Source organism: Passer domesticus, chromosome 14, assembly GCF_036417665.1.
Source record: "Passer domesticus isolate bPasDom1 chromosome 14, bPasDom1.hap1, whole genome shotgun sequence".
Classification (NCBI taxonomy): domain Eukaryota; kingdom Metazoa; phylum Chordata; class Aves; order Passeriformes; family Passeridae; genus Passer; species Passer domesticus.
The window spans coordinates 14,013,711-14,039,912 of record NC_087487.1 but is presented as its reverse complement, the minus strand read 5'-3'; the positions used below and the strand labels follow the sequence as shown (position 1 = coordinate 14,039,912).

General features: G+C 41.7%; 1 protein-coding gene across 4 annotated transcripts in view; it reads left to right on the top strand.

Moving 5' to 3' along the window:
• The window catches only part of AKAP13 (A-kinase anchoring protein 13), a 203,814-nt gene that overhangs the window by 62,286 nt on the left and 115,326 nt on the right, over nt 1–26,202 (top strand). For 3 of the 4 annotated variants that reach the window (XM_064389510.1, XM_064389509.1, XM_064389508.1), the window contains exons 5-6: nt 12,615–12,762; nt 21,842–22,138. In XM_064389510.1, the coding sequence (XP_064245580.1) occupies nt 12,615–12,762; nt 21,842–22,138 (445 nt within the window). Of the gene's footprint in view, nt 1–12,614; nt 12,763–21,480; nt 21,534–21,841; nt 22,139–26,202 lie in introns of those variants that run through there. The other variant, XM_064389511.1, reaches the window with a different exon arrangement.

Here is a 26,202-nt window from a genome sequence, read left to right as displayed (position 1 = left end):
TCTGATTTCAGCCTCTGCTGGCTCTGGGGTCTCTGTAGAATTATTGATCATTTTTGTAACCTAGTCGCATCTCCTACATCTCTGAAATCAGTGTTGGTTTGGGTTTTTTTTTAGAAAAGTGACCTGAGAGCAGTATTTGGGTATGAATGAAAACATGTTTTGGAAAAGCACTGGGGTGACATGCAGGGAAACGTTGGGAAACATTAATCTCATCTACTCTTGATTGCAACCAGGGTTACAACCTTAGATCTGCCTTTAAGACGGGAATATTTTTTCATGGTGATAATGATCAGTGGGTGTGAAATGGAAAAGATTAGCAGCTGGAGAAGCATGATGTATTGCTGCAAACTTTTTTTTCCTTTTCCTTTTAGATTAAAAGGAACAAACTTGTTTTAAATCACAGCACTCCTCCTCTGCATGGTTTGTCTAAGGTGTGCCCACGTTGTTTGGAGTGACAAACCCAAATGTGTCATAACTGGTGATTGCATGAGAGGGCAAACACTTAATTGATAAAAATGCTGCCATTGACTTTGGTCTTTAATCAGGTCTGTGGATGGAGTCTCTTGTCTAAACTGCTACTTAGGAGCTGTGTAACCTGCAGAGTTTCTCAAGGAGACTTTTTGATAGAGATGAGAGCTCCCACTTCCAAAGCAAAATGTCATGCAGCTTAATGAAGTATGAACTTCAAAAGCCTCTGAAAGAATGCATTGACCCTCTCTTAATATAACCTGGGGTTTGGGTACAGTAGGTCCTCTTCTGTTAATGAATGAACTACTCCTGTAAATTTCCCAGTTTTTCCTGCTTTAATCTAAAACTGAAAAAAGGATATGCTTGTAATATTTCCCCCCCACTTACATATTCATATAGAATGATGCCCTACTGAAGTGTACTGTGTATTCCTGAGAAAAACAATTGTAATACCCTCTGATGTTCATGTTTTATTCCCCCCCCCCAGCTTCTGAGTTAATATTAAAGAATTTAAGAAAAAAGTTCACAATACAGAGTTTTGAGGCTTGTGGCAGCAGTGTCTGTCCCAAGTGCTGTGGCTTCCTGAGTGAGGTGTTGTACCTGTGTGTGTCTCACAGCTGGCTTCAAGTGTCACTTATGCACTGTTGTGTGATATATGATTAATGTTCTTCAGAAATCTCTACCAGGGGGACAAAAGGACAAAATGAAATAACTTTATAGTTCTACAGTAAGATGCTGTCATAAGGTTGGCAGCTGTGCTTAAGTTACTTTTCTACTAAAGCAGAATTTGTTTGCTTAGTGGCATCTATGGTGACAAAGGCCACTGAGATGCCTGAATATCTGAGGTCAGTCCAGCAGAAAAAGGAGAACATACCACACATGCTTTTAATGTGGGAATTTCTCATGAAAGTCACTATAGAGAAGCCCTGTTTTTGTTTCTCTCAAGGTCCTTAGGCAAGAGGACAGCCAGCCTTGATGTTTAGTTCAGCTCTGTGGTGAGAGGATCTGATAAACCTCTTGTCTTTTATTTGTTGGGTACTTGATTTCTTCTTAATGACAAACTAGCTTTCTGCCTTGCCTTCAAAATGTCTTTCAGTAATGAATGAGTGGAGGCCTCTGAGCACCTTTTACAAATAAAATATTTGCTTGCATTACTTGTGGAAGAACCTGCTGCTTGGTTGGTTTTAAGAAAGTCAGCTGGGGCGCCTGAATAAACTGATTTTTTTGAGAGGAGTATATTGCAGCTTGTCTGGCTCTGCTTTAATTCTCCAGGCAAAATACTTTCCTCACTAAACTGTGCTTGACCTCATCTTTCAAGTTTTTGTCACTCAGATCTTTGATTTAGATTCTTTTCATCCTCCACTTCCCAAACTCTGGTCTGCATCATGCAAGAAGCCATCCCTCCTGTGGAAATGGATGTCTGGCAGCTGCCACCTGAGCTCAGTAATGTCCCCTGGCAAGCTCCCTGCTGCTTCTGGGATCTGTCACACCTCAGTGCAGACCTCTGCTCTGTCTGGTTATTATGGGGCTGATTGCTTGGCTTGCTCCTCTTAAGGGAGACATTCTCTAGCTCATGGGATCTGTGTGATGTTAGCACAGGGCTGTTGGTGAAATGGTCACTTTGGTGCGTTTACTGAAGGCAGCTTTACCTGGAAAAATCGGATGAGGCTGTCAGACCTCAGCAGCATCTTCCTCCAGGAGAAGCTGTTGCTCACGTTGCAGCTCAGAGGCCTTTTCTCAACCTTTCTTCCATATTGTCTGAAACTAAAAGTGCTGGATATGGGTTCAAAGCCCTCCTCCTCTCATTATCTATTTGAACTTTTCTTCTGTGATCCTGTTTTGTGGGTGTGAAAGTGCTGGTAAACAATAAACAGTCTGGCTTGAAGTCTGGAGCACTTCTCTGAAATTCTGCCCTTAACTCACCAGTACTTTGCAGCATTATGTGTGAACTTTAATATGACTTGCAGAAGATGCCAGAGCTGGTACAGCTGGTAGGGGTGGGAAAGCAGAGACAATGATCTGCTTTTGGGGAGCTGTTAGATTGCTTCCTCCTGTTTTCTCAAACTGCAGAAGGAATCCTTTTATTATCACACTAAGAGTTGTATTAAAATTGGGTGAAATTATGTATATGTCTTGGGCTCTGTGTTTGGGATTCATTATTTCTTGTGGTAGCTGATGAGCTGGGAGTACCTGGACAGACACAAGAGGTGGTGTCCCATCCCCAGCATCACTGACAGTGTTGTGTCCTCTCCTGTCAGGAGAAGTAAGCAATGGAGGTCTGCATTTGGGTTTAAGAGGATGAAAATACTCTTTAACTCCTGTTCCACTGTGGGATGTATTCTTGTGTTACCTTTAGAATGAACAAACACATTTCCATGTCATTCCTCAGGATACATGCCCCTGCTGCATTTCCTGTAACAAAGTGCTGACAGTCATTTTGTTCAGCTGGAGGCAGGTCTGACAGCAAAGCTGATGTGAGAGCAGTGCTTGTGAAAATGTGAAAATGAAACCAAAAATTCACATAGCTTCCCAAATCCTCTGCACTCTGCCTGCAGTGCTTCCCATTGCTTCCAAAGGCTGTGTTGGATGTGGTCTCCCTGCAAGTGCTCATCCTCTGCCTGCCTCAGTAAAGCAATTCCATATTGTGCTTAAGTGGAAAATAAAATAATTGTGAATCACTGCAGCTCGATGCTGTGCAGTGCCATCAAGTGGCAGTTCTGTCACAGGACACATTTTCAGGGCTGCCTGTGTTTTTATTGATGTTTCCAAGTGTTTCTTTTAAACATTACAAAAGTTTCACCTGTCTGCAGTTGTGGTTGGGGAGGGTTACTTCATCAGTAAGGTAATGATTATAATAGTTTCTGTTCTCTGCTGGCAAAAATGTCACTTTGAAAAGTGCCTCAGTCATTGCAGTAGCTCTAAATACTGTAGCTGTGAAAAATTTAAAGACTGGTGAGGATATTTTGCAGCTGGCAGGAAAAGGAGTGCTCTGGAACACATTGAGCTCTGTCTCTCTGAAGGTTTTGCTGTACTGTAGAGGAGGCTGAAGTACCAGGAAAAAGCCATCCTTCAGCTCTCTTCTGCTTTTGGATCTTAGTGTTCAAACCTGATTTTTTCATTTGGTTTTCTTTAAGACACCCCAAGGCTATTTGTGAAAATACTCCAGTGGTAGAAGATTGCTTCTAATAATATGTCATCATATGTACTTTATCTTCCAGGAATTGTGACTCTCTCCATCCTTCTGGTGCCAAGAGAGTAGCTGGATTTCTCTTAGTCACTGCACACATTCAGGCTGCCTTCTATTGCTCCTAAGCACTGCAATTTTGTTGTTATTGCTAGATGGGCAATTAGTAGAAAATACTATCAATCACTCAAGCAGCTGGTTATAAAATTACCTGGTTTGGTTCTCGTAAATGTAATGAAGAACAGAAGAGGCTTTAGGATGAGGCCAGAGCAAGACATTCACATCAATTTGGGTGTGTTTTTCTAGGAACTGATTGAAGTAGTTTCTAGAATTTCAAAAAAAAAGCCCTAAAGTAAGACCAGTACTTGTGGAAACTGGATTGTACTGGAGGGGACATTCTGCTACAAAGAAATTCCCCTCTTTCTTGTGTCCTGTCTTCATGTTCATTGTGACATTACACTGAGACTTGCATAATTTAAAGGTTAACCCCAATGTATTCCTGGTTTTGTGTACATCTACTCGTCCTTCTCTGTACCAGGGCTGTACAGGGTTTGTGGTGGAAAGGGCTTGGGGCTACTGTCAATACTTGCTTATTCAGGCCAGAAAGTACACAATTCTTTAACTGGATAGCCTGGCTAACACTAAACTGCCTGAATAAATGGGAATTAAATGAATATTTTCTTTACTATACTGCCAAATCCACCAAAACAATAATGTCCCCATTGCAGTTTTTCCCTGAGTGTTTACATCTAGTACAGAAGGGTGAACGGCACTCTTCTTATCCTTTCTGTTTTTCTCCTTAAGTTTGATTTTGCTGCTAATTGTACTGTTAATTTTACCATGTTTTCGTGCATGCCAGGAATTGTTAGAAATGACCTTGGCTGTGTGGTTTTGTGAGGGCTGTGTGTGTGCAGCACAGGCTGGCACTGGGCTGATGCACTCTGCGTGCTCTGAGTGCTGCAGAGCACGTGGAGCCCCGTGCTAAGGCAGTGGTACAGCTAAACCAGCTATTAACAGCCCAATCTAATAACCTGCCTGGCTCTGGCTAGCAGAGTGGCATGTCAGGAAGATCTCTGCATGAAGATAAATCATGTGTCTCTTTCAGCACTAACGAGATCCTGTTACTTTGATGGATTTCTGCCGGCACTCTGTAGAGATCTCCTTTGAGCTGCATGGATTAATATGTGTGTAATGGTTATAATAGCATCTTGACACTCAATAAAGACTCATCTTGGAGATGATTGATTTGGGGGCTGACAGAGACATGCTTTGTAAAAGGATGTGGGCCACTAATAATGGATTTCTTGGAGCATACCCATTTCCACAGGAGTTTGTGCTGCTTGCACTGATTCAGGGCAGAAAATCCACACCTTGCCCTCCTCAGACCTTTTATCTCTTTTCAAGCAAATCCTGCTGCAGGATTAGACACCTGGACTGGCTTGGGCTGTGGTTGAGGCTGTGAGATGGTGCTAATAAATCTAACAATGTTGGCTCTGCAGACAGGCAAGTTGAGAGTGTCCATGCTGTGTTTTTTAGCACAGGTTGCACTCAGGGTGGATCCACGAGAGCCAGCTTGGACCTGGAGGCAACAGCTCAGGGCTGTTTATCATAAATGTCCTTGTTTTCCCACAAAATTTTTTTTGCCCTAAGTGTCTTGAATAAATGGTCTTTTGATTCTGTGCTTGTGTCAACATTTTATCCATCAATGTGCTAAGCTAATCTTATTTTTGGACCAAATTCTTTTTCACCTTTGAGGAATGAAAGTGGTGGAGAGTAGAAGGTTATTTTGTCTCTATGTCTGTTTCAAGTCATGGCTTTGTGGCTGTTATTGGAAGAGGAGATCACTTGGCTCAGTGCAGTGTTAATGAAATATGGAAGTTATCACCTTGATTTGCTCTGTGGGCTGGCAGAAAAATGTCTGCTCTTATTCTGCTCTTTTGGTGGCCTGTGGGCAAGACAGAATGGTCTGTGATTGTATTTTCCAAAGAATGAGAGAGTGCTTTGCAAAATCTGGCTTTCTCATCACAGAGGTGCTCAGTATCTGTGCTGTTAACCTGAAACCTTTCACTGGTAGAAATAATAGAACTGCTGTTAATTTAAAAAGGAAATAAGGTTAGGTCTGGAGATTGATTAAAAAAAATATATTTATTTTATTTAAACCACTGAGTCATTCTTGTTGTCTTCTTTTGTGTGGGGATTTTTTTTTTTTTTTACTAGGAAGACTACTTCATGCTTTAAGATCAAGGAGTTTGAAGTCATTGACTATGAAAAAGGACACAATCTGCCCCAAAACTTGGCAGCTTGCCATTCTGTTTATTTCTGGAGTCTTTCCCTGAAGGTTTAATCTGCAGGAGGTTGCAACACCCCACCCCAATGACATCCATCTTTCTCCCTGCTCCTGACCCAGGTCACTGCCTTTATCATGGGGGATATCTCCAGGTGAGGGGGGATTTCTAGAGCTGCTCATGTTCAGACACATTTCACAGCCCTACCTTTGTTCCTGGGGCCTAGGGTTCTGCAGAATGAATTGTGTTTGATGTGATTTTTTTTTTCCCCCACACTTAAGTGCTTCTCTGAGTCAATCTATAGTGGTGAAATTGAGGATGTCTGTAATGATTGCTGTTATCTTGCTGTAACAGATACCTCTGACCTCCTCCCATGGTCCCTTCCTTTTCTATCCATATGCTGGGAACTTGCAGGCTAAATGGCCACATCTGGAAAAGGGAATGGATGTTCCAGGCTGAGGCATTTGAGATCCACTGACAAACTCAGAGAGGGAAGGGGACTCAGCTGGGTATTTTGGAGGTAGGACCCATCCCCAGATGTGTGAGCCGTTAATCTGTTAACCTGGGAATAGCAGCCTGGAAGAGTTTGGTGGATGTAGGTTATTTTCTTGCCATGGAAGAAGAGCATCCTGTGGTTTTTGGAGCCAGCAGTGATAGTGCTGTGTCACAGCTGACTGGCTGGAACACTTACTCAGACCTGGAAAAACTGGGATCTAAGCCTTTCTCAATCAAAGGGTTATTCCAGGAGATGAGAGCACTGTCATGTTTGCTCTAAAAATAGTTGCCCAAACCCCCATTTCCTTTTGCAGTCAGGAGCCTGTGTGGCTGCACATGGTTTTGTTCTGCATGGGGATGTCCATGTGTCCTTTCCAGATGTCATTCTCTGAGGGTTTAAGCACAAATTTGCACCAACCCAAAGTAACCTTAGATGGGAGGGATATTCCAGGGTACTCAGCTGAGATATGGGAACTGTCTGGGAGCAAAAGTTTAGCTGCTGATCTTGTTGTTTACTGACAGAGCTAGATGGTAATGGATCATTGAGCATCTAAACAATTATACTGTACTTTTTTCCTTATTTGATGGTTTCTGCTGCATTTTGTAAAGATGCCTTGCAGTTCACTTTTCCATGTTACAGCTGCTTTCAGACCCCTCTGCAGTTTTCAGTTTGAGGTGGAATTTTCTCAGCTTTCCCTTTGATTTTTGTCTAGCTTAATTATTGTCAGTACTGCACCCTTTCCAAAGAAAATGTCATGTGATTGAAAAGCCAGCTGTTCCTAAAAGTCATTTGGATGAAAAAATACTCAATGTTTGGACCACGATTCCCATTTCATTGATGGGGAAACTCAAAGCACAGGGATGTGAAAGGATATGTCTCCTGCTGGAATTCCAGCCTGATCCTGGGTACTCTGTGTGAAGCACTAACTGGGGTAACAGTGAGTCCAACTCCATCTAAAAATTAATAAATAAAGGTACCAACGAGCCTGAACTGCAGGAGGAGGAGGAAGAAGAAACCACAGCTGTGATTTTGTGCTGTACTGGGTATGGGGAAGCTTTCCTGGGAGCAGTTTAGGGCTTCCCAAAGGGGAAGAAACAAAACTGCAATAAAGCAATGACTCAACCAGGGCCTGATTCATGTTATGAGTAGCGGAAACAAAACAAGACTTGTTACAATGGCAGGTTACCTTTACTCATCTAATCCAGCCCCTTTAATAAAGAATCATAATCCAAAAATCTACAACAACTCTTAGAAGGAAACACCTAGGGAGAGAAGCTTTCTTTCCTTCATGTGAATCTCCAACCCATCTAACCCATGGACTTCCCATTCTGCAGATTTGTGCTCTGTGAGAAAACAGCCACAGTTTGCTGTCAATGGTCAGCAGCAATTTTTGCATTTTTCTTTTTTGGGTAGAATAAATTAATGATAACTGGTTGTTGGTGTTTTCTTATGAAAAGAAGACTGTTGAAGTAACAATTGAGTGCTGCAGTAGTGCCATCTAATGCACACTTAATTTTCATAAGTATTTTTAGATTCTGTGTGTGGAGATCAGTGGGTGGTTAGTGGCTTAAGTAATGTTCTTTAAAATTCCCAGTATGAACCATGGGGGAAAAAACAGCTTAGAAATGAAACACTTCAGCTACAAAAATACAGCTTGCCTTCTTGGGTTTTTTGGGTTTTTTTTTGGTATGTAGTGGGGTTTTTTTGGGTTTGGTTTTTTTTTGTTTGTTTGTTTGTTTGTTTTGTTTGTTTGGGGTTTTTTTGTTGGTGGTGTTTTTGTTTTCAGAAGTGTTAAAATTTGTTAGCCAGCATGTTAAGAATAATTTTCCCCCTTTTTCAGTCCATTGTTGACAAGCATACCTGTTTCTGGTAGAGCTGATATCCCTTGGGGAACCTTTCCTATGGCCAACTAAACTCATGGTTTTCATCTTGAGGTCTGGAATTCTGCATTTGCCAGGGCTGTTTTCATGGTCCCAAATGATGACCAATTCCCCCAAACCAGACAGATTTCCAGACCCTGAAGTGGGTCTGAAAGATGTCTTTATATTCTTACAACCATTTTTTCTTTTTGGAATATATATGGTATTTTTGAGGTGATAACATAAGTGATCCTAATTCTTTTTAGCTTAAAAATTTTGTTCACTTCATTTCCACTTAAAAATACTGCTGAGGTCATCTATTAAAAAAAAAAAAGCCTTTGAAGGCAAGTAGACCATTTTAACTCCAAGGCTTACTTGGAGTGTTTGTGCTTTGCCTACACACCATCCACAACTGCTGGAGAGACTACTGCTAAAATGGTGGAGTTGTTCTAATGCCAGCAAATCATGCTGAAAAACAGGTGCCTTGTCCAGATAGTTTTGGGGTTTAGTTCTAACGACAGCATTTGGGCCTTTTTAGAAATAATTGTATTTCTGCTGCCAAAACTTCAGAGGTGGGCCACTCAAAATCCCTTTCTATGTTCTTTTCTAGTTTAAAGCTCAAAGTCAGGCTTGGCTTTTCCAGTGCACCTGTCCCATGGTGAGGCAGACTTGCTTTCTCCCTGTGGTTTGGAAAGGGAATATGAGTAGAGGAAAGAGCCCCATCCACCTTCTTTACATCCCATTACATCTGAGACTAGGGATTTTTCAGATCCAGACAAGGGACAGGGTGGCCTCTTTCATGAATGGACCAAGATGGAATGTTTTCATTTCCAATGGGCTTTAAGCCAAGTAAATATTAGTCGATCCAAACTAGTTTTGAAATTAAATTATTCTTATTTGTTGGAGCATTCCAGAGAATGGCTTTGATCTGTCTGTACTTTCACCAAAGGGATATTGGCAGGCTGGCCTCCCATTTCTAGCCGTTTGGGATGAAAGAAGGGTTATAATAACCACCTTGTGTGGCAGTGATCCTGAACAGATGACATTTTTTGGACAATATTAAATGAATAAAGGTAAACATACTTCAATTAAAATGTTTTTGGAGGCTGAATGCAATAGGGCTGTTGGAAAATCTTCTATGTGGGTTGGAGGAATTTGGCTGCATTTGTAACTGATTTTCTTTAAGTCCAAAAATCTTGGAAAGAGAGGGGTTTGTTCTGTGCATTATTTCCTTTCCAAATAAATACATTGCTTGAATAACTTAAAAATCAAATTAAAATTGGCAGTGAACAATGAAATTGTCAGTAACTGGGAGGTAGAGAGGTGTGTTGAAGAAAAAAAAGGAGGGTTTTCTGTTTCTGGGATCACATCAGCACAGTGACTCTGAGTTAGCTCAGGCAATACCTGCAGGGAAACTGAGGCACGCAGCAATTAAGTGGCACATTATCAGTCTCACCAAAGATATTTGGAGACAACTTAAAGAATCCAACAAATAAGATGCTCAGTGTTCCACAGTCTTCGCTGAAGGATCCTCCAGAAGAGGTGGGAGCAGGGTGGTGGAAACCCTCCCACCCTGAAGTGCTGCGTAGACACAGCTGAAGAACCTTTTAAATTGATACCAGCTGATGATAATTTGTGCTCTCCCTAGACTTAAGCAATAACTGAAATGAAGTGAATTAAAATCTGAGTGGAACAAGTGGCTTGGAAAGATCTGCTGGAGGTCACTGGTCTGACCATCTTCCACCTTCAGAATTAGGTCAGGCATCTGAAAAAGTTCAGCTATGTGTTTAAGTTCCAGCTTAGATTTCAGTTTATGTAGAACCTCTGGTGTTGAGGTTTCTTACATGTATTTACTAGGTTTTCTGTGAATAAGTAAATATACAAATTGTCATTTGCAATATTGATGCAAATTAAATTGCTTTTCCTATGAATGTGAGTAGTGTGCATGGATAGACAGGTGCCTTCTCACAAAAACTCTATGTCAATTTGCTTTGATTTCACAAAAATTAGACTAGCTGTACTTGACTTCTGAGTTAAATAAAAGAAAATCTCTTTTAACAGATACTGTGTTAAACAGTCAGTGCTGTGTGTTCTGAAGTGTCACCTGCATTTTAAATCTGTTTAAGTACTTTGTATGTTCATGCCTTAAGGGAGAAATGTTTGAACAAAGACACATATAAAAAACCAAAGCACAAAGGGTTTGTAGGTTAAAACTCAAGCTTTTGTTTTTTTGAACATCAGCTCAAATCTGGATCCATTTGCTTGAAATTGAATATTTAGTTTTCAACTCAGCATGTGAACTGGTCATGCTTGAATTTGAAGCTTGATTTATTTCTTTTTGCACCTGTTTTTATTTTAACACTGACTCTATATAAGATAGATTTTTGCTACATGGTTCCTTCCTCCCCAGCTGGAAGTCTGGTCTGCTATTATCGCGTGAGACCTTCCTAAAATTTACATGTGTAACTCTGCAACCTCTGAAAATACAGAATACCCTCTCTGCTCCATTAGGTTGTGGATTTTTTTTTTGAATTTGTGGTTTTCTTTCCTGTGTCACAGCATGACCCACATATTTGATTTTAAGACCAGTGGCTGGTCGTGAACTTGCCCTGCAAAATCCTGTTTGTATAAAACAAGGTGCAGTCCTGCCCCTGGCAAGAGGTGCCAGATGGGCTGGATCAGGGGAGAACTGGACATCAACTTGGAGGAGGAAATGTGAAAGGAGCTGAGGGAGAGAAGGGGGAGACGTGAGGCACAGTGTGGGAAGTGATGCTAACGCAGGATGGATGTATGGGAAGGCCTGGAAGTCTGGGAATTTTCTACAATGGCTGTATTTGACAAAGAGAAGGGATGAGCTCAGTGATCTTCAGGGGGAGGTTTTAAAGGAAATTACATGTGTATTCTTTTGAATATGCAAATCAGAATTACATAATATGTACTAACAATAACAATAATAATAATAATAAAATCTTTTCCAGATTTGCAGCTGTAACCATATGCTCTCTGGTGGCAGAGAGCTGGCAGCCACAGCTGCTCTGTAAAACTGGGGCATCCACCTGGTTCTGATCTCCGTAGACAAGGGACAGAAGGTCACATCACAGACTGTTGTTCTCAGTACCTTGTAGTTTATATAATTTTTTCAGGCTAATAAACAAAGTATGGGGAGACCCCAGCAGCATTTAAAAGATGTGTAGATGTGGCACTTGGGGACATGCTTAGATATGGCTTGACAGTGCTGAGTTAACCTGGTGCTCTTAGAGGTCTTTTCCTACCTAAACGAGTCGATTACGATATTCTCATGAAATGAAAACACTTCACTTAGTTCTGCAGTAACTGTAAGCCATCCTCTTTCCTTGCTTTTCCTTCCCCATGGAATACTGAAATTGGTTCATATTGCCCCTATTCTTTCCCATGCAGGTCTAGGAATTTCAGGTGTATTTACTGTACCTTTTGCTGGGTTAACTGTGATAACCGGCTGCACCCTTTATAAATATAATTTTCCCTGAGAGCAAAGATGAGCTAAATGATAAAATATGCTGAAATACTGAACTAAACCCTCCATAATACTGTGGAGAGTTAATAAGCAGGAGAGTTGAACCGACAGATCATGAGAGATTTTTTTCTCATGGCTTGAAGAACTGCTGTGTTTGCATGAGCTTATAGATGAGTGAGAAGAGCACTACCACTGTCTGTGCCACCACAGTGTTTCTTTTTAAGGAAGGTGGAAAAAAAATCTCAGTTGATATGAAACTTTGGCATTTTTGTATATTTGTGGATTGTGTATGAGAGGTATGTTCAGTGATCAAGCTGGATCTCTGGTTGCAGTGATAGCTTGGACAGGGGAAATATGAGAGCTCAAGAAAGAATTAGAGCATTTTTCTCAAATTTCTGAGGGCAGAGGCAATTTTGGCCACTATCTCATTTCTGTTATGTATGTCTATGATCTGATATATATGGATATATTCTGTTATATATGTCTATATATATTTGTGTGTGTGTGTGTGGGTACAGAAACCCCTGTGTGGGGTGTGCACATCTTTGTCAGACTTGGTGTGATTTCACCATTTTAAGTTGTTATTTTGAAAATACCCTGGAGATTTCTGCATGTCTCTTCCTAGAGCTGTATTCAGCATGTTTCCTAGATGTTGACTGGCTTTGATACAGAGGTTGACTTGCATATCTGAAAATTAGGATGGGCTCCGAGTCCTGTGAAAGGAGTGTATGAATGGAGAGTGTGAACCTTGCAGGAAGAGTAATTTCATTTTAGATGATGCAGTTCTTGGTCATGTAAACTTAATCTTGTTTCTTGTCCTTTCTCCTAGGGTGACTCTGTTATTACAGTGCAGCTGACTGAGGAAGATAAAGTTGAAGATGATGTAGTTTTTTATTTGGTCTTCACTGGATCAACTGTCCAACACTGCACAAGCACGAGAAAGATTAATCCTGGGAGTCTGGAGACAATTTCTCCTGGTAAACAATTGTCTTTCTTTGCATATCAATGTATCAGTCTGTGAAATTTGGTTACTACAAGTGGACTGGAATGTAATGCTGTTTGCATGGTTGACTCTTTTCTCATTTACACATTCACAAGGAACAGAACACATGGTTTGGATGACTGCTTTTGCCTTTTAAAAGCTTCTTACTTGATTTCGCTAGAATTATATGACTTTGAGATTGCAGTTATTTAATGAGATGCTATTGTAGAAAGCTCAGTTACACATGCACATAATAAAAGTCTTTTAAATGCAGCAAAGATGGTGGAAGATAGATTTGTAAAGTTACGGATGCTATTGCCCAAATGGTAGACAGCCCACTAAGTCTTAGCTTCGCTCATCATTTGCTTGACTCGATGAGGTTCATTGCTGTCTTCCTGGTGAAATAGAACCCTTTCCCCTAATTCCTGTTCAGCTCAGAGCTCACAGATCATTTCTGGAGCTCTTGGAGTACAGGTGATGTGGTGCTCAGTGCCATCTCTCCATGGCTGGTTCAGATGAGGTGGGTTTCCACATGAAAGCCCACCTCTGTTTTTATCCTTTGTGCCACCAACAAAACAAAACCAATCAGCATTTCTCCTTGGTGACTTCAGGACCGTGGGAATGAGCGTGTTCCAGGCTGCAGTCCTCACCATTAACCTTTCATTCTGACTTGTTGCTATGCAGCACATTGCTACCAGTGTGAGAAAAACGCCTGACATTTTCACTACACACAGTGTAACTCAGGCCATCAAGTGTTTTTCTTGGGTTTGTCTTTTCATCTACCTCCTAAGTATTGTTTTGTGAGAGATGCACGTGGAGTAAAATTTGGAGTTGTTTTCTCTTGGGAATGAGTAGCTAAAAGTCGGCCACTCCGTTTTTTTTTTTCATTTCCTCCTCTTTTTGTGCTGTTCATGTTGTTCAGTTGGCTTGGGAAGAGAAGCCTTTTTATGGCTACTGATGACTGGAGCCCCGTGCAATCAATTAGATTAGTGCTTATTTTCTCCCAGAAGAGCAAGAGGGGGTGACTCCTTCCCTGCTTTTGTGTGGTGGGCGTGGGGCTCTGCCAGCCCTGCTCGAAATGACTTCACCTCTCCCTCGGGGCTGTGGCTGCTGAGCCAAGAAAGGAACTGAAAAGCTTCAGTGTTCCCTCCAGCCCATGTGGGAGCCAGCCTGCTGGATGGGATTTCCGGGCAGGAACGACTCTTTCCCATCACTGCTGCCCTTGCAGCAGTGCTGGATGTGCCCAGGGTGGTGGCTGCCAGGTGCGACCAGAGTGATGCTCTGGGCACTGCCTGTCCTGCCAGCCCCAGATGTAACTGAGTCACTGGGGAGGGCTCCCTGCAGCTCCTTTTGGTGCTGTTTGTGGGAAATCTGACACCGTTCATGATTCAAAAGGAAAAGAGGGAATTTCTTTCAATTGTTCTTTTAGCAATAATGGTTTGTTTTGTTGGTGGGTTGTTTTTTTTTTTACCCACTGTAGTCATGATCTTGTGGCATGTGAAGCTGGACCAGGATGGGTGCTGTCCCAAAATACAGCTTGTTTCAGACAGAGTTTTAAGGGACCTTTCAGGAAGGTAGTCTCATTCCTGCACTGTCCTGGGTGCAAGGAAGAGGTGACATCTCAGATGTGAAATAGCTGCGTGGATAACACATACATCTATACTCATACCTCATTTTGGTGAGACTGCCTAATTAAAAAAAAATACTTCAGTGATGAAGAGGTTGTTGGAGAAAGGCAAAGCAAGAAAGGGGAAAAGCCTAATATTTTTCGTCCCCTCTGCTGACACCCGTGCATTTGTCCAGTGTTGTCTCAGCACTGACTACACTGATTTCAGTGGAAGCATGACTTCAGTGCAGCTCTTCCTCTTTCTCCTCCTCCTCCTCCTTCCTGGACGCACAGTGAATCTGTAATCATGTGTTTACTCTGTATGTTCCACAGTTGCCTTGGCGATGGCTGTGGTGACTCAGAGCGTTATTTGACCTCGGAGGGATTAGCCATGAACAACACACAGTGTGTGTGAGACCAGCCCTTGTTCAAACGCCCAGCCCAGGGCACTTAGCAAGTGCTCTGCAAGGAAACTCCTGCAAGCAGCTTTTAGCCAAAATCTCACCCTTTACTTGCAGCTCCGAGCATCTTCCATTTGTTCCTGTGGTGCAAGGAGTGTTGCACATCCCTGCGAGCACAGCAGCTCCTGGGGACAGCTCAGGTGCACTAAGGAAGGGCTGATTCACTCAGGAGCCTCTCTGCCTTCCTTGAACCTCCTCTGCATCCCTTCTGGACTCCAAGGCTCTTCCCTCAATCTTGCTCCAAGTCCTCAAAATTTCATGTCGTCCCCAGGAGACTTCAGATGAAGTCCATCAGCAGATGGGGTGAAAAGGGTGATTGTAATTCTGCTCAAGCTGAAGTAAAAACAAGCCCACATTTGTAATTTTTGTTTCTTGAGTTTTCCAGTGGGTTTCTTGATGTACAAAAGTGTAAAAGACAGACAAATTATTTCATTGCATTTGCTACCAAAATTAATCAGAATCTTTTAGCAAAGCTTTCAAATAAAATCACATTTAAAAAGAAATTTTAACAACATTAAGTTGTTTTAGGTGAAAAACTAGAGAAAATGAAATGGAAATATAAGCTGTCAAAATATCCCATAAATTTTCATTGTATGTGAAAATTCTCTGTATCCTGAAAGACTTTACCTAAATAAAAGCTTGTCACTGCAGAATTAAATTACTGCTGCATCTTATATAATTCCTAGAGCAATCTGCTTCTTTCCTATGCTTTTTTTATCATCAGCCTTAAACACTGAATATATATATAACAGTATATATATCCTACTGTTCAAATGTGAGCTTTCATTTCTGTACAGAATAAAAGAAAGTACTTGTGATTGTAAATTTATAGGAGCAGCTTTATTTTACCTAAAGATGTGGATAAATACAGATTCATCACCTCTATATACTACAGAATACTTACCTTTATTTATGCACTTGCCCTGAAGAATGGGATGGATTATTTATCCTGCCCCGCTGTTGGCTGTGTTAATTTAAGGAAGGTAATTTCCTCTTGTAAGAAACAGATTCTCATCTGAGCTGATCAGTCATAACTTGATGTGTCAAAATTAGCTACTGAAATTCAAGAATTAGCCAGGAGATGATGTTTGGTGTGCTTTCAGTACCTCTTTTGCCAGCCTAAGGACACACCACATTACATCATCCAAGAAGCTTTTGTTTGTCTCAGTGAAAAGCTACCAAAACTTCATTTAACTGTTGGCTTTACTGTCACTACTACAGTTCTTTAATTTCTAATTAATCTGGTTGAAATTCTCCCTAATGGAAGCAGTTTTCCTCAGTACCAGAGGCACAGTTGTAGTTCTACAGCACAATTTCAAGCATTGCTGTATCAGGCACAGCATTCAGGTGGCAGCTGGAGGTGTAATGGCACTGGCACTGCTCCAGTGGGGATCTCAGGGCAAAAGCTTGGCCACTGGAGTTTGAGTGTTAAGAAAGCATCAAAAGTCTGAGCAGGGAAGGAAGTAGAGACGTGATACCATCTCTGCTGCTGTGGTTAACTGTTGTTGGCTGCTGAGTTTGTACTGTTGGGGATGGATATGTCCTCTTAGGTCACAGACGCTGATCCTCCTGGTGTTGGTTATTAACTGAGCTTTTCAGCAAGTCCTTATTCCTACAGCAGCTGAGATTGCCATAATCTCAATGCATTTTTTTCTTCCCACCAGCTCTGTAAGGTAGGGAGGGTAACTGAGGCCAAGCAGATTGCATGTGGTAGTGAAGGAAATCAGTGCAAAGCAGGGAAGTGAAACATTCATTGCAAGACAGCAGCCTCATCTCTTGTCTCTCTGCTAGAGCAGCTTTTTTCCCCACTGGGAAAAAACCCAACCCAATAATAAAAATCCTCAAATCATCATCTGGCAAATAAACCAGCAGAAGAAGGAATGACCTCATCACTGTCCACACAAAGCAAAAATCCCAACCACAGCTTGCCGTGGCCAGTGGAGGCCTCTGAGCATCAGGAAACTCTTGGGGAGATCTGAGGGAATTTTCTTGCAGGAACTGGTGTGCTGGGAGCTCCAGTATTTGTGTGGTGCATTTATTGCAAAAGTTTGCATGCCATCACCATAGCAGCTGTATGGTTAGACATGCATTTTGCTTTGCATTTAACGACTGGTGGTCTGGAAAGTGTGGGAGACACAGGGGAAATTTGAAATTAAATTTTGAACAGGGAGAGACAGTCCAGAAATCCAGAGATGCAGCACTCCCGATGAAATAAGTGAAGGGTAAGAAACACCCTGTCTGTGAGCCAGGTCACCAAAGCAAGAAGTAATTTTTGTGAGATATAATTGCCTCAGTGAATACTCTTGCAATGTGTTGTATCACTCCAAACTCTGTAATACCAAAATCACTTTTCTCATTTTTGTTGAATTCAAAAGGTGCAGGATTCTTGTGTGGGTTTCAAAGGGGAGGAGAATCAAAACTGGAAGTAGAAGAAGGGTCTGAGAGACTGTCTGTCTGCTGGTAGCTGCCTGCCAGCACTTTCCACAGGGCTGACACATTCCCGTTGACTCACTCTCAGCTTTCTCTCCATTCTTAAGCTAAGGCAGAGAAGCAGCTTCAGTCTTTAACTAGTTCTTAATTCCATAGCTCTCAGAGTTGTTGGTTTTTTGGGTTTTTTTTTCTCCTTACTTTCTTTCTGCTAGTTAAAAGGATAGACAAAAATTAATTTCACTTAGCTTGGAAATACCTTCATTTCAAACTTTTCTTTTACTGTGAAATCCTTTACATATGGTGATGTTTTATTCATTTCTACCACAGACTGTGTTTTCCCGTAAGAAACAACTCTTCATAGAAAAAGCTGTATTTCATGAATTACAATCTTTGTACTGGTAGACCAGAAGGGTAAACAAGTTGCATAACAAATGGACACTTGGCAATACCAGTTATGGGTTTGAAAATACTCTTAATTATGAAACAAAAAAAAACCTTAAAATAGACTAAAACAGCATAGCCAAGAAGACTTTTTGCAGTTCATCCTCTTCGGTGTATTTAATTGCTTGAGGCAGTATAATTAAAAGGAAGTGATGCCAGTACTAGATGACATCAGTCACAGGAAAAAATGATTGAATCTGTGTTGAAATTATTTAAGATGTAATGTGTGGGGTCTTACACTTCTCTAGGTTTTTAGGGCATCTGCAGTGTGTAAAGGCCTTTAAAAAAGTCTTTACCCACTCTTCAATCTCTCTTTCACCTTTCCAGTGACAGGTTTGAAAGGAAAAGCAGAGGCTCCTGTCCAATGCTGGTGCTGTGCCCGTGTATGCCATAAGGCTTCCTGTGTTGCAAGAGTCAATACAGTAACTGAATACATTTCAAAAACACACTTCAAAGACGGGCTCTGATTTTCAGAACCAGAACTCAGGGTTTCTGAAGCAGAAAAGAAGCACTTTCTGGGTGGTCACAGGAGATCCCTTGGCTTCCTTTACCACAAGCCACCAGATGACAACATCTCTTGGATGCATCTTGGCTGCAAATCTGAGATCCTTCATGAGGTTCACAACATTTCTTGTCTGCTTTTCCTGTCCTTAAATCTCTCTGTAAGACCTCTTTCAACCCAGATCCACCATGGTGACTTGGTGGATGCAATTAGTCTTTAGTCACCTACCAAGCAAACCCAAACATGTCCTTCCAGCAGGGCTTTAAATAGCTGCCCAGGCTGGGGGCCCATTGTTTGATAGCACCAATGTGAATTCTGAAAATAGGAGGTTTGGACAGGATTTCCACTTTTGGAGGAGTAGGAAATGAAATCATCTTTTAATAAAGCTCTGTTTAGGGGTGTTTTGTCTCCATGTAGGCCTTGTTAAACAAGAAGTCAGAAGAGTTGAGCTGCTGCCCTTTTAACTGCACCCCAGATCACAGGCACAGGTAGCAATTAGATGGACAGGTCTAAGCTATACATTAACTTATCTGCTAATGACTTGCAGCTGAGAAATCTCCCCCTGTTCTCGTGCTCATTGATCTGCATCAGTACCATGTAGAGGAAGCAGTGCTATCATGCTGATACATCTCATCTCTTCAGGAATGAGATGAACAGACGGACTAGAGCACCATGTGTTCATTTTTCATTCTCGTATTTTCCCCAGAGCAAGCTTCGGTAAGTGTCCCCATTCATTCCCAGTAAGGAATTCTTCAGTTCAAGAGCTCAGCTTCCTTCTGGTCATGCTCTGGGACAAGGGCTGTAGGAGTTCAGATATTAGTCCAGGCCATTGGCTCTTTGATGTGGTGAGGAGAGTTGCCCCACTGATGGTTCCTTCAGAAGGTTCCTGTACTGGGGACATGTTTGCTCACACTGTTCCTGTAGCTGTTTCAAAGCAGGAGGGCAGAGACCTCTTGAGCAATCTTTCCAGTATTCTCTGCTCTTGTAACATACTGGCTCCCCTTTCATTTGAACTGTTTGCCAAAAGTCAGAACCTGTCCCATGTTCTTGCCCCAATGTCTGACATCTTCTCAGATGTGAGGAAGCAGAACATCAAAGCGCTGCAAGCTGTTGCCCTTCTGGAGAGCATTCCCTAGGGTTTAGTGTGATGCTTGTTTGATCCTGTTAGATAAAAATGGATTGTCAGGTCTGTCATTTTCTTTTCTAGGCTGCATATTCAATGTTGGGGGAAGTTTCAGTAGAATCCTTGCTGGCCACAGGTCAGGACATGGTCTTTTTGTCACCTTTCTTGTGTTGCCTTTTGCAGCTGGTGTTTAACACACGCTGCATCCAAGGGAACTTTGTGTACATCCGTGATGTGCTGCTTTAAGGAGACCACACGTCTTGACAGAGGTTTCTGTAGTTGTTGTCTTGATGGAGGAGCCTTTGCTGTCCCACAGCAGAATTGTTTGGCATTGTGACAAGGAAGTGACTGTCCCAAATGATTTCTCTGTAGCTGCTCGTGGGCCATTTTGGCCTGCTGCTTCAATCCTGAAAGTCTGCTGGCAGAGCAGTTGTATTCTAGGCTATTCTGCAGATGGGATTCTTATGGGAATAGGCAGAAAATATTTTTAAAAATGGAATAAAAGGTTTAGCTGTCCTCATGCTATTAAGAAAGCTTTTGCTGTGTTTGTTTTTTTTTTTCAAACTCTGCATTCTAGCAACCTTCCACTGCTCTGAGTTAGGGAGAGCCCAGCTTGCAGAATTTGAGTCAGCTCCTGTAGGCTAGCACGATCCTCTCACAGTGTGCATAGAAATCACTGCTTTTATGGAGGCTGGAAACAAAATTATCTTACCTGCTCTGTGTTTGATGTCCTTAGGAAGATCAGCAAACAGGAAGGTGTAGGGGGAGACATGTACACTTCTAAATGTCCTTAAAGGCAAGTTCTCTCAAAGTTGTATCATCCTCCCCACTTCTCCCTTGAGCATTTGGGGCTCTTACTGTGAGGATGAGCAGAATCTGGGAATGGGTTCCATCTGGGCAGCTGAGTACTAATACAGTAATGTATTAGAATGCACATGCAATATTTTCAAGAGCAGTAGAAGTTCTTCTTACCCCTATTCTTCAAACCAGCAGCACTAGCAAATCTACTCCTTCAGCTTTCACATCATCCTCTTGCTAATAGGTATTTAGTGCTGGAAGGAAAGAAGTTTTCTCACTTTCAGCTTCAGAGCATCCTGGTTGTATTGAGCAGTTGCAGAAACATCCCTGTGTGTTTTCCTCCCTTTCTCCACTTGCCTTTGATACCTTTCCAGCTGCATTGCTCTCCTTAGGAAGCCACAGCCTCATCTCTGACAATTTTGGTGTTACCCGCAGTGTCCTAATAGCAGTTTTGACCTTTCAATTAACTTCAGGATTGCCTCTTTCAGTAGACAAAATCTGTACAGATGCCAAAAGCCTCAGAACAGATTTGTGAGGTTGGCTGAAAGACCATGAAGATTAGGGACATATTTTCCCTTTTGTCAGGGAAATCAACAGCAAAAGGCCCCAACAGAAGAAGGAAACTTTCCCACTGACCACAAATAGGGGCTTAAATGGAATTTTCAAGCCTTTAAAAATAAATCGTCATTTTGTATTTAATTAATCAGGGTTTTGTGAATGTGGTAGTATGCTGAGGTCATGGGCAAAAAAAAAGCTTTTCCAGTAATTAGTGCAGGGTCCATGCTGTTCTGGCAAAAACAGCCATGATGTCAGTCTGAGGCTGGAACAAGAAACTGTACCACACAGTGAACTTGAAACACAAACCTTATTATTGAAGGGGCATGTCTGACAACTACAAGTTCTGGTTGTGTTGGACACATAGTATATTTTTCCTTTTAAAATTCCGAAAAGGTGTTTGGTTTGGTTTGCTGTTTGGGTTTTTTTCCCCCCTCAAGTTTCTGAGTCAATGAAATCGCTGCCATGCCTCCTTTCTCCTGTTTCCCTGCCCTAAATAAATAATGAAATTACCAGACTTCCAACCCTCTTGTTTTGTAAATATGGAAAGTGGCCATTTCCATGTTTTTATTTAGCAGAAGCAGCTTAGTTTTTAGTTTTGTTGTGTGAACCCAAATGCAAGGGGCAGGTGCAGCAGTGAGCACACACAAGGCATGTCCAGGCAGGTCATGCTCTGGTAGCCATGTAGGCCTTTGTTTTAGGTGAAATTTCAATGTTTTATATGCAAGCCATGTATTCTGACAACATTTGGAGTATGTAGTTTTGCAGCACTCAGGTTCTAGTTTCTGATGAGTTACTGGAGTCCTGCAGAGCTGCAAAAGAAAAGTTTGTCCCTATAACCTTGCTTCAGGTACGTTAACAAAACCTTTTACTTAAATTACTTAAAACTCTTGAGATTGCTTGTTGCTGTATATAAATAGCTGAGTGGCTTACAGTTCTTGGTTTATACTGGGACAGAGAAGAGTCATACATTCTTATCTCTGGTGGTACATATAAATTCCAAAGACAATGTTAATTAAGAGTTGTGACCCTCAATAACTTGGTCTCATTAGATTTAATGCAAAGAGTGTGTCTGTCAAAGGATTTGCTCAGTTGTGTTTCCTCAGCCCATGCCATTTTTCTTTTATTTTTACCATTTGTCTGAATTTTGTTTTGCAGGCCATGACTGCTGTGAGACAGTGAAGGTGGCACTTTGTGCCTCTAGAGAAGGTCACCCCGTTCTGGTTGTGGCAGAAGAGAGTTTCCAGTTTGTCCAGGACGAAGCCTACGATGCTGCCCAGTTTCTGGCCACCTGTGCTGGCAACCAGCAGGCGCTGAATTTCACACGCTTCTTGGACCGGTCAAGGCCACCTGCGGCAGACGTGGACTTTTTGGATGAGAAAGTGGCCTTGGCATTTCGACACCTGAAGCTGCCGGCAGAATGGAACGTGCTGGGAGCAGACCAGTCCCTGACAGGTGAGGACTTGTGGGGCACAGTGAGGTTTGCAGGTTGGGAGAGAGGTGAAAAGCCTGGGAGAAAGGGTTCCCTGATTTGGGAGCCTGCCATGTACCTTCCAAAGGGTGTGGTGGCCTCTGTGCTCAGAGATGGGATGTGATGTCCATCCACATTCCATATCTTGCCCTTAAGCCTCCTTAAAATATGTAAGATATAAAATATATAAAACATAATTTTTATATTATATATATATAGTATCTATATTATATGTTATATTTTCTATAATAGATGTTATGTTATAGAAAATAATATTATATTATATTTTCCAAATATATAATATATAATATATAATATATAATATATAATATATAATATATAATATATAATATATATTTATATAGTATACTTTTATTATACATAAATATATAGAATACAATATATAAATATAAACATAAATATAAACATATATGTGTGTGTAGCCTGAAAACGTTTTTTTGTGTGTGTAACACTGGCATGTGTACCAGCATAGTGCACACCCTGTGTGTAGAATATCTGGTGCTTCTGGAAATATCCTTGTGCCAGAAATTTGGCATGTGTAGTAGATGTTGGCTTTATAGCACAGGTGCCAAACGACTGTGACATGAAAAATACATGTGATTTTTCTTGGAGAACTTGAGGCTCTGGCCCTGAGGGTTTATATCACATCCCTGGTTGCACACAGGATGGGTTAACGCTGCAGTTCCCCAAAATAAGCCAGGACAATTTTGCAAATAAGGGAAGGGTGGGAAAACTTGACCCTTAACCACAGCAATGAAGGCTACTGAGAGCTTATAAATAAATCCCAAGGCTGGCCCAAAGTCTCTGGTGGCTGCTGAAACAGAAGTGCTGAGGTGTTCAGAGTGCTGGGGTGTGTCTGTGCCCTTGGAGTTCTGTTTATTTTGTCACAAGGGGGTGAAAGGAAACGCACGTGGGACTGGGAGACTAGATCCAGTATGTACAAATCCTTGCTGTAAATTTCCAGGGTATTTTGGCAAACAGTTTCACTTCAGGAATGTGACTGTGAGGCATCTGTTATCTTTTGTAAGATGCAATGGCACAAACACTTGAATAGGACTGGGATGTGGCTTGCTCAGCGCAGCAGGCTCAGTTCTGCTCACTGCAACAGAGTTTTCCACAGGAAATTTTCCTGCTTTATTTTTCTCCAGCTTTCTGACTGCTTTTGTAAAGCTCAGTACAAGGACAGACAATTCCCTTCTTAGCAGACATGAAAATATTTGATCATATTTAATGGCTCCTTGATAGAAATTCAGCAGCTGTCATCTGTTTACAAGGAGATAAACACTTAGTATTCTTTTCCTCTGTGTCAAAGTCACTGATGTTTCTTTCTGCATCTGAAAAAGGTTGTGATAATGCAGACATTTCTGGTTTAAGTGATATAAATATGATCACAGTGATCTTAACAAAAACTTTGAATTGTTGATTTTGCTGGAAGGCTGAGATCTGCATTTTTTTAAATTTTATTTTGATTATTCTTTGGAAAATCAGTACTTAGGGAAACCAGGCCATAAGATTTAAGTTGGTTTGCTCAGAATGTGTTTGTGTGTCTGGAAGTTGTGGTTATGCAGGGTTCTGTATGTTAATGGACTTGTGGAGCATCCACAGTGAGAAGGGGGAGCTCTCTAGTGCCAAATTCTGTAACTCTTGAGTGTTTTGGCATCTTATGATGAGGTGTGCATAGATAGTAGTGAATAAATATAATGTCACTAAATGCAAATTTAATTCAAGAATATTAGCGCTGCAAAATATGTTCCTTTTTGTTAGAGGCAGAATTATCTGGTAGTTTTTTTTGCAGGGAGATATTTGCATATAGGGAATTTGGGAGAATTTTTGTGTCTGTGACAGGAAGGATTTGCATGCAGAGGCATCCTTTTGGTCATGAAACTCTGTGGGATGGAAGAGATGCCCCTGGTTTATTATGGAGTGCTAGATTAGAAAAACCTCTGTGCTAAAATACAGCACCCTTATACTGGTGCTTGAGTGTTAATTTGTGTGTGGGAGAGAGAAAAGCACTGCAGAGATTGCGCTGTAGGAGTGTTTGAACAATTAGGCACATTCTGGCCAATGCCTGCAGTGGGACACCCTGTCCTGCGCTGCTTCACTACCTATGAACAGCCACTGCAATTCATGCTTCACATTTCCCTAAATGTCAGCACCAGATAACTTCAAATAACCTTCTCGAAGGAGAAAATACTATAGAAATGAGAACAAAAGAAAATGTCAGATCCCTTCTTGAAAGATGTTTAGCGCTGCCTCTGAGCTGGCACGTCTCTATGGGCTCTTGTGGGCTGGAAACAAAACGCTGCTGTTCAGTAAAACCTCTGAAGGCAGGAGCGAGCCGGGAGCCTCCGCGAGTGCCACAGCCTGATGGGGAACTGCTGCTCAGAGCAGGCTGCTGTTGTCAAACACACTGAAAGGTCAATTTTTCAAAGGCCTGAAGTAGAAGTCTAACTTTTGTAAAAGTTAAGAAGTAATGGCATTCTTCAGGCAGAAGCTGGGTACAAGATCTACCGCTGAGCACAAATCCAGGCTGAATTTTTAGGAGAGGGGGGCTTTGTGTGGAGGCTTCTCCTTGCTTTTGCCTGCAGCCAGCCCTGGCCAGGCTTCGAGCAGAGGGCAGGGAGTTCACTGCTGTCACCCCAGAGGGCAGAGAGGCTGCTGGACGTTCCACCCACCTCAGTCTCCTGAGGCTGTTGGACTCATCTGCTGTGTCACTGAACAGACACAGCTGCAGAACTGGGGCTGGGAACACGTAGGATAGCTGACATCTGAGGTGCTTGGGCTCCTCTCTCTTGCTGGGACTGGCGGAGGGTACTCAACATTTGATGGGATGAGCTGGGAGGCAGAAGAGAGCCTGGGACAGTGTGTGGGTGGGGAAGAGCACAGTCCCTGAGACACAGCTCTGCTCTTCACCATACACTGTCCCTCCATAGCTGCAGTTCCTGGGCCTTGCTCCTAGTTATCTATCTGTATGAGCTCCAATGGCATCCACAATCTCAGAAGATCCATAATTAAGGATTAGTCTTGTTACTGTGGTATTCCAAACACAGCATTTCTTTCAGGTGCCATATAATCATGTCTGTCTTAATAATTACAAGTGCACTGTAACTTTCTAAAGAACGTAGTTGTTACTGCTGTCAAAAGTGGGGCTATTTACTGTTCTCAGTGGCATTTAAAGGCAGCTATTTAAATGGAACAGATTGTTACACTTTATGTCTAGAAATCAAGATTTAATATGTATCCTGAGGATGTATGCAATGTAAATACAGGACTGTGATGTTCTATTTTAAATTACTGAAGAGAAAATAAGCTAACTAGAAAACCACAACTGAATATTTTGAGGTATGAGTAATGATTATGGCTTGTTTATGTTCCAGTGCAGTGGGGTAAAAAAAAAAGGAGAAAAAAATTAGGGAGGATCTGAGGCTCAGGTATGAAAAGCTTAGAGAGCATGATTATATCACTAATAAACAGATCACTTTCAAAATAACTTGGAAGTAATATTCTGACAAAACCTTTGAGGAAACCCTCTTTCCATTTTGCTTATTAAAAGTGAGTGGTGAAACCCAGAGCTGTGGTTGATTTTTGGTTGTGTGAGCTTTCTGAGGTGGTGCTTCAGGAGCTGGTTGGTGTTGGCAGGGGGTTGTTGTGATCACCATGATATGGAGCAATTCCCCTCAGAGTTTAAGGACTTCTGTGAGATAGTGAGCCAGGTTTTCAAGAAAATAACCAGGAGACCATCAGATTAGATAGAACACTTAACTGATTGCAGTTACTGATGTGTTGAATATGTAGAGCTTCCCAGAAGTGCTCCGGGATAAACGTGGTCCTTTGATAAGAACTGTTTGGGAAATTAAACTCCATGACCTCACCAGGTGGGGGGTGGGTATAGAGGAAAACTCTGTCCTGGTTTGAAATAGTCTGAATGTATTAGGATTATGGGTTTAATAGCTTCATGTGCAAAACCAGTAGGATTTCAATGTACAGGACAACATGTGTGTCACCAGGAGTACAGATCGTGAATTGG